This window comes from Botryllus schlosseri, chromosome 9 (genome assembly GCF_051294905.1).
Source record: "Botryllus schlosseri isolate E-star chromosome 9, Bs_hap1, whole genome shotgun sequence".
In the NCBI taxonomy this organism is placed as follows: Eukaryota; Metazoa; Chordata; class Ascidiacea; order Stolidobranchia; family Styelidae; genus Botryllus; species Botryllus schlosseri.
In genome coordinates, this window is record NC_137244.1 from 10,945,526 (window position 1) to 10,954,166 (window position 8,641).

The 8,641-nt window shown below is 40.1% G+C and overlaps 2 protein-coding genes and 1 long non-coding RNA gene across 5 annotated transcripts in view; 1 reads left to right on the forward strand and 2 right to left on the reverse strand.

Annotated features, from left to right (window-relative positions):
• Window positions 1–2,307, forward strand: part of LOC145446546 (creatine kinase U-type, mitochondrial-like) — a 44,429-nt gene extending 42,122 nt beyond the window's left edge. For all 3 annotated transcript variants that reach the window (XM_080324882.1, XM_080324883.1, XM_080324884.1), the window contains one exon: window positions 1,189–2,307. In XM_080324882.1, coding sequence (XP_080181008.1) covers window positions 1,189–1,290 — 102 coding nt within the window. In that variant the 3' untranslated portion in view covers window positions 1,291–2,307. The remainder of the gene's footprint in view (window positions 1–1,188) is intronic.
• Window positions 1–8,641, reverse strand: part of LOC145446572 (uncharacterized) — a 203,627-nt gene that overhangs the window by 161,932 nt on the left and 33,054 nt on the right. The window lies entirely within an intron of this gene.
• Window positions 1–8,641, reverse strand: part of LOC145446543 (signal recognition particle subunit SRP54-like) — an 87,447-nt gene that overhangs the window by 45,751 nt on the left and 33,055 nt on the right. The gene's annotated exons all lie outside the window — the stretch shown is intronic.

The window sequence follows — 8,641 nt, forward strand, 5'->3', positions numbered from 1 at the left end:
TTGAGTCCGAGTCATAGTGTTTTGTTAAGTCATTATGTTCACCGTTCAGTTTCGAGTTCCATCCGGTTCAACCCACTTTTTTAAATTCTGCTCGAGTGATATAGAATGGCTCGCATTCGTAATATAGTAATTTTCCTCAGTTTGATCAGTTTCTAGCCGTATTTTCCGAGTATCTGAATTGATAGATGAAATACCAATAATGTATAGTAACTTTACCATTCTTCGAAGTTACAATGAAATGTTTGTCTTGGGCGTCCTAGTTTCGAGTCATATGGCTTGGTACGAGTTACGCACAATGACTCAAGTGCAAGTCGAGTCAATACAAAAATTGACTCGAGTCACGTCGAGTCACTTTACGCATTTGAAAAATGACTCGAGTCAAGTCGAGTCACCAAAAATTCGTTACTCGAGCCATTACAACCCTGTGTTCCATAGCGCCTTGCGATCATGCTAAGGCTCGATAATACTTAATAGAAATGCGGTTTCCAGCAATAATACACGAAGCCTAGTGCAACTTGCTTAGGATTCTGAGTTACGACCAACCAACGGTTTCACGGCTCACATGGCGGGAAGAAAGTCACGAAAACTTTATTTCTCGTTGAAAAGATAATTCTTAGTCGAATCGAATGAATAATGCTTATTCGAATCGAAGTCGTGTCCTTAATCGAAACGAAGTCGAGTACTTAGTCGAATCGAAGTCGCATTCAAATTCGAATCGAAGTCGAATTCTTAGTCGAATCGAAGTCGAATGGTGAATTGTGATTCACATAACATATGATGTTGCGTTGATTGCGATGTGGTATACCAACGTAGTATTGAAGGAATGATATCTCATTGGAGCGTTAGCTTATCCTAGTTCTAAACGGCCTGTTGAAAAAATGACTAGGGCTATATACCTGATTTTATACATGCTAAGGTCTAGGTCTACTTTTGAATGAACGAGAGTATCGGCGATTGAATTTGCCAAAGAAGATATGAATAAAACCTGATGACTTCGCGAAATGTTTTATATCAACAAAAAGCTCCATACATTCCTATGTTGCAGTAAACTCATTACCTGGACCCCAATTATGAAGCGCGACATGTCAGCGCGCGCTTTACAACCTCATTCGCTCCCATTTCTGTATTTCTTCAACTCAGGTTAAAGTAACGTGGCAGAGCCCATTTAACCGTGTCGAACACTTGCAGGTCCAACTGGTGCAAAAAGTAATTGACGGCGTCAATTTGTTGGTCGACATGGAGAAAAAGCTGGAGCGTCGCCAAAGCATCAATAACCTTATTCCAAAGTAGAAAGTCATTGCATTAGTTGAATTCTGAAGCGTATTGTTGAAGTACAAAATAGCTCATTTTATTTCCTATATTTACAAGCCACATTGTACATAAATTTAGGTAGTCTCATGATTCCTGTGTCACTGTGCGAGTTAAATCTAGAGAATTCTTCACATTCTATTTTATGTAGCGTTGTTTCGTATCAAATCCGGCCCGAGCCATGACAGTTCCGTAGCTCATAGTAGAATAATGTTAGTTTTGAATGTCCTGTCGTCCATCTGTACATATCGGTAATGTTATACTATAGTCCCCACCAAGTCAGTATTATCAAAAAGTAGCTATATGTACATATATATATTATATGTATCAGCTCTTCATTGTAAATAGATTGCTTTGTTGCCATTACCCTAATATAGCTATACATTCTTGCCTGATATACTTTTACCTTCACCACCCTATCTTTGAACTGTAACCTAGTTTCACCGTGCGTCGATGCAAAAGACACGGACTCTAGTGATGCAGTGTCGGTAATATTTTGTATTAATTACATATATGCTATAATCCTTCCATATCTTGTGCTATTAGTTGTGTATTATCCGAATACCGTTTCAGTTTTCTATAATTTTCATACTATCCTAACTTCCTATTCCTCCTTAATTTGGTGCATGTCAAATTTCCTTGTGTGTTTATCACGTTACAGAATCTCAGCGAGCTTAATAATTAGATAAAATTTGTACATATCTAGATTGTAGTCTTTGTCTCCAGTGAAAAAAGGGTCTGCCACCGGACTACGTTGAAATTACGTGTCCATCTCCCAATTAGTAACCACCCAGATTCCCGATTCTTTCATTACATAGCTTTTTTTCACTCGGGATGAAATATATCGTATTATTATTTTTGTTGGTATAGCGACTATCGCGTTACCGTGACCGACCAAGGCTAACCACTGTGCACAAGTAGTTTACTATTTAATGGGATTATATTATATTGGTTGATTCTTACAACATTATATACCGCGAAATCTCCGTTCATGCTGAATCGTCGTCGACAGTGGTGTATCTGCAAATGCAGCTTGAAAGTAAGATCAGGAGATATAGGCAAATATCATCCAGACACGCCAGTCAGACATATTTGATTCTGCATCTATATGTAACATTGATCATGATTACGATTTATTCGGAAACCCGCGATTACGATTACAGCACATTTAGTAGTAGTCGATTACGATCACATGGAAAAAGTAACCACGATCATTACCACCGACAACTATATTTAAGTTGCTCTTTTGAAATTAAACCTATCACTTATTCGGAGACAATATATCCATATTAAAGATTGACATGAGATTGCTTCATCAAATCATGACTCATAAAACACAAATGATCACGAAATTTTGCCATAGCAATATTTCTTCACGAGCGTGACACTACCTACAATCCGCATATTACGGATATTGCGAGTGACCTCTTTTAATACCGCAAAGAAACAGCCCGCTTATATTTACGACTGATATCAGGAACCACTGAGTGGTAAGTATTTGATATTTTATTTGAAGAGTATAAAATTTACAACTCTTTACAGATACGAGGGATATTTGTGTTCTTTGCATTCCCGTAACCGAGCAACAGATTTTAATACGAATTTACTTTGTGAGCATATATTGGGACGCCAGTTTTTCAAATAATGACAGCGTCGACAAGATATGCAAGATATGCAAGATATGCAAGCAGGGGTGTGTTTGTCGTTCTTCTTCGAGATCATATGACAGAGCTGTGGTTATTTTCAATCATACTAGCATAAGGAAAATCGAATATATCTCACTACCGGCAATTCGTGTATGAGGACTTCGTTACGACACATAAGAAATGCGGTTTACAAATCCGACATTTTTACTGACAATAGGATCCTTGTGGAGTGCATGTCATAGTCCCCGTACAACTTAATTTATGCCATAGGCCAGTGGCTCTCAACCTTTTCGACCTTGCGTCACCCTATCAAAGGGAAAAATAGCTCGCGCCACCCTGTACCACAGCTGTTCTTGAACAGGGACACAAGGAACCAATGGGGGTACGAAGCACCAACGTAAGGGGTACGAGATGCAGTGTGAAACTATACGCTAATGAAGACTCAAAATTAATTCACAAATCAACACGAAGTAAAATATTTTCAGGCGGATTTCTGCAACTATAGAAAATTTTTAATCGCGTTTAGCGCGATTTAGTGCCAATGGATCTGTTGTTATTAATTTCGGACAAAATGAAAGTAAACGAATAATAACACAAAAACATGATTTATAAAAATAGGTCAAGTTGAGCCACTTGAGGCCTTTAGGATGCTTTAGTCAAGGGGTGTGAAACTTGCTGGTGCGGGACTATCACACACTGGCATTTCGGCGCCGGCCGTAAAGTCTACCCAGAAAAATGGCCGAAACAGTACTTTGAAATAGGCCTATAATATTGGTAATTGCATATATATTGCTATTAATCATTCGTCCTCTCCTCAGTCCACGTGATCAGATTTACTGGTAGAGCTGAGGGAGGTGGTGACTTCAGATAGCAACCGCAAGACTATACCGTGCCTATGGACAATTGGCGACATATATATTGATGGTTTCGGTCAATTTTCGGCGGTCATTTCCGGCCAAGGTTTCATTTAGTAACACACTTTGCGAAGTCGCATGTTGGCCGAAACTTAAGAAGTCTTGATGTGTCGTTGAGCGGTAATGGCCAGCACTGAGATGCCTATCTGATTTTATAAATGATCAATATTTTTTTCTCGGGGCCCCTGCGAGCTCGCTCCCCGCAATTGCGGATGGAGTGCGGCAGTTACGGCACTGCCCAGAACCCACTATGACCTTTGACGGTTCAGCACACCTGCGACGCCGTAAACCGATTTAAAATAGAGATCGGCGGCATTCAATAATTGAATAATAAAAAAGCAAAACAATGAAACAGCCCGAAGCTAAACCCCGAGAACCTCAAGCATGAACAAACAACATCGTATCTACAAATAATCACCTCGTGCTGTGCTAAATTTTCGAAGCTACCAGCAACTCTACCTGTAAATCTAATCACGTGGAATGACAGTGGACAAAAGATTTAGAGTAATTCACGCAATTACCACTGTCGTTGACAAAATATTAAATAATTCGTATCTCGTCCCATGTCCAATTAGGAATTCGCAGGGTGATGACAGGTCTTCTTCATCATGCAATATTAAACATTCTAAGTTCTATTTTCAGTATTCTGGTGTAATCGACTCGATGATCTCATATGCACATTGGGGAATAGAGATCGATGGATCTTAGGCAACGAAGTATCGCACCACTGATATATTGTGACGCAGTAAGCAAAATGACAGGGCATTTTCCATTTTCATCATGATAAAGTCTCCTCACACCTACAATGTCATCTTCAAATATGCCTTATTCCATGTTCAAGATGAAGCCAAATGAACGTTTACGGTTCTTTTGATGTCAGTAATCGCAAATGAGTCTGGGAGGGAGGGTTGTGATTTATGACATTCGAGAGCTCTGTGTTTGCTGAGGCGTCTAGACTAGTGGTTCCCAACCTTTTTCGGTGTCAGGGCCAAATTTTTAATTTCAGAGTACGGTTGGGGTCGCACGAGTACACTCATCAAGTATAGCAAAAATGATAAAGTACAGATATTATACGTTCTCTTTTAAGAGGATTTGTCTTTTTTTGACTTTTTTTAAAGTGTCCTCGGAGGACGCCCGAATGTCCTTTTTTGAGATTTTGTCCTCTTTTATGAGAATGTTGGTTGAATATATAGGGCAAAATCCACTGGGATATAGTAAATCATCTCTGAAGTAACGCTCCAGCGGGTATTATGGGAGCTGAACCGGAAAGTTGACCTTTTTTAGTCAACCGACCACGATGGGGGGAAATTTACCATTTTTTTCAGGAGTTTGCACCAGTTTTTCAAATCTGAAAATTTTGAAAAAGTGTCCTCTTTTCAGATTTTCAAAATATGGTAACCCTATTATAAAGCATCAAAGCACGTACCAACTTGACCAAATGACTGATTAACCTACTGCAGCTTCATAGAATTTGTGTCTGCTTTAGATCAATGAAAAGTTCACAAAATAGAGTAAAATCGAGGAGAACTAGACATGGGCAACTGCTTCTGGGTTTTGCCTTAACCATAGATTTCTAACATACGGATTGATGCGCAGCGCATGGCACACGGTTTAAACGCTTAGAGGCCAACTGCTGAGCCTGGTAAAAGCAGCATAATTAGATGTCCTATAACTGGCGATCCGAGCGTCCATATTTGATATATCTAATATGTCTGTTCTTAATCCAGTGGTTTCCGACCTATGGTACGCGTACCACTAGTGGTAGCCTACGCGAAGGTTTTCCAGGTGGTACGCGAGTAGATTCTGTTTTTTTTTTCTCGACCGAATGAAGTTATTGATTTTGAGTTTTTTGAAGTCGTCGTGGGTAGGGGCAATCCCATTAATGACGGCGTACGGGGAAAAGATCTAGTCGTAAAGAATTGGGGTTCTTACCTAACAAAATTCTGTTTTAGTATATTTGCCCACAAGAAATTTCAAATGGATCCACTACAGAAATCATACACTGCGCCTTAAAAAGGGCAGTTCATTTTCTCTTTCGCTGCCTTCTGCTGCTCAACACGATGGAACCATTTTTGACCGCCTTCGGCGCGCGTAACTTATGTAGGTGGTACGCGAGCACTGCATAAAACCTCGAAAAAAGTTGGGAACCACTGTCTTAATCGAAAGCGAGTGCCGCACTGATTCAGAAAATACAAATTTAAATATGGCCAAGGCAATGAAACGAACCCAAAATAGTCATCAAAATATGAAAATTTGCATAGTTCCGAACAATCACTCGACGCCATTGGCCCTTGTTATGGTCATTGTGTTGCCGCGCTCCCATTGTTCAGAACGATCGACCTTCGGCGGCTATTTCGGAGTAGTTTTATTGCCCTGGCCATATTTCAATTCGTAGTTTCGGAATCAGAGCAGCACTAGCTTTCGATAAAGACCGGACATATCAAATTATTCGTACGCTTGGGTCGCGAGCTATAGGACTGCCGATTATGCTGCTTTTAGCCAGCTCAGCAGTACGCATTTCGGCGTAATCAACTGTGAGTCACGTGTTGTACATCTATCCGTAGATTAGTTATCAATACCTATATCTATAGCTACTGCTCGTTCAACTGGAAAGTTAGGGCACATTACACTGAAACAGTAGTGACGTAACGTAACGTTAGCACTCTACTCACAACTTTCCTACAATCCTAATTAAAAACTCCAGATTCCGAGCCAAGCAAGAGTATTTTATAAATATAAATTTTATTTTATATCATAAATTGATTTCTTAATATTTTTGTGGGGGCCGCAAGAAGGCTGGCTAGGGGCCGCAAGAAGGCTGGCTAGGGGCCGCGGTTGGGAATCACTGGTCTAGGCTGAACATATTCGAGGTTCGGCTGCACTTCAAGGGCTCATCAATTTCGCATAAAAGGGGCGCGGATGTCTGCAATGTGTTCTGTGATGGGCAGTACAAATCATATCGAACAGAGAGTATATATACAAGTTTTCAAACTGAGAGACTCAAATAAGAAAGGATAGGGAAAATTCACGACAATCATATTAACAATAGATTAGGGTTACCATACGTCCTTCTTTAGGAGGATTTGTCCTCCTTGTTCGGGTTTTTGAAAATGTCCTCCGAGGACGCCTAAACGTCGTCCTTTTTGAGATTTTGTCCTCTTTTTGAGGAACTTTGGTCAAATTCATAGCAAAATTCGACTGAGATGCCGCAAATCAGCACCGAAGTGACGCTCCGATGGGCATTGCGGGAGTTGAGTGGAAAGTTGACCTATTTTTTAGTCAACCACCTGCTAAAATGAAGGAAAAACAGTATTATGGTCGCTGAGCGAGAAAGATTACCTTTTTTAGTCAACCCCCTGATAAAGTTAAGGAAAAAACAGTATTATGGTGGCTGAGCGAGAAAGATGACCTTTATTTTTTCTTTTAGTCAATCGACAACGAAGTGGAAAAAATTTACCATTTTTCAGTATTTCCCATCGGTATTCTAAGTTTGAAAATTTTGAAAAAGTGTCCTCCTTTCGCGTTTCCAAAATATGGTAACCCATAATAGATCAGTCTTGCGGAGAAGTTTAGTAGTTCCACCCCAGGGGCGGTATTACAAAACAACTACCGCCTGCGGAATCAACATTTACCGTCGCAATTCGAGAGAAGCGGACAATCGCGATTACAAATCCCTCAATAACGATGTCTCGAGAGCATTTTTACCGATGAAATTGGCTGACCGCTAAACGTAGAAATCGAACGAAAACGTGAACGGTCCGAGTCACGAACGTCACTATCCGCGAAGTTCGGTATTACAAAACTGAAATTAGCGCAGGTTTCTCGCGTTAGCTTACCGCCTAGCTTCTAGCTGACGGAGTTGAATCCGCGCTGAAAATTGCAACTTTTTGAACTGCAAATTCTTAATATTCTACTTCAATATAGTAAAGAAGCGATGCAGTAATCGATCTGAGATGGCATGTCCTGTAAGTTACCCAATTGGGTTTTATTTCGTAGGCCTAACTGTTAGTAAAATCAAGCGACATGAGGCAGTGGCAATATATAACGCCTTGAATTGAATTCGCATAGTAAGCGCGGGGACTGAGTGCCTCACGCCGTTTAAGGCCTTTATGAATATAACGGGCACTTGAGTTCTATGTCGGAAGCATGCTATTATAATGTTAAATTACAGATTACTAACCCCCGTAGGTTAGTATTCTACTAGGGATGGTGTGAACGCGAGGTTCACGTTCGCGTTCTGTGTGTGAACCTCAGAAATTTAGAGGTTCACGTTCACAAACGAACCTTGGTAGGTTCTGCACTGTGAACCTTTTTCATATATTGCAATTTTCCACGTTATTGGTTAAAATTTTTGGTTAAAATGCATTGCATTTCAACTGCGGGCCCCTCTATGCATGGCACTGACAGCATAAAAATCAACACTAAACGAGCATGCAACATTGACAATCTCAAAAATGTTAGTTGATTTGTTACAAAAGTTTGCTCGAAACATCCAGTTTGCCGTTTTTAAATATTTAGTGACTCTCTGCTGTGAGCTTGACCCGCAATCACACAATATCAAGAGCGAAATACGCTACATGTAGGTATAGTCAAGTCAGCGAATGATGCTTATTCAACCAATCAATGAAATTCATATCGGAATACAACGTTGTCAAATGTAAAAAATCTAGCAGGCGTATGCGGAGACCATCTTGATTTGATAAGTGTATTGTATCATAAAAACAAATCGGTGTGATTGGGGTCTTGGACACTCCTATATAACTTCTTAATGGG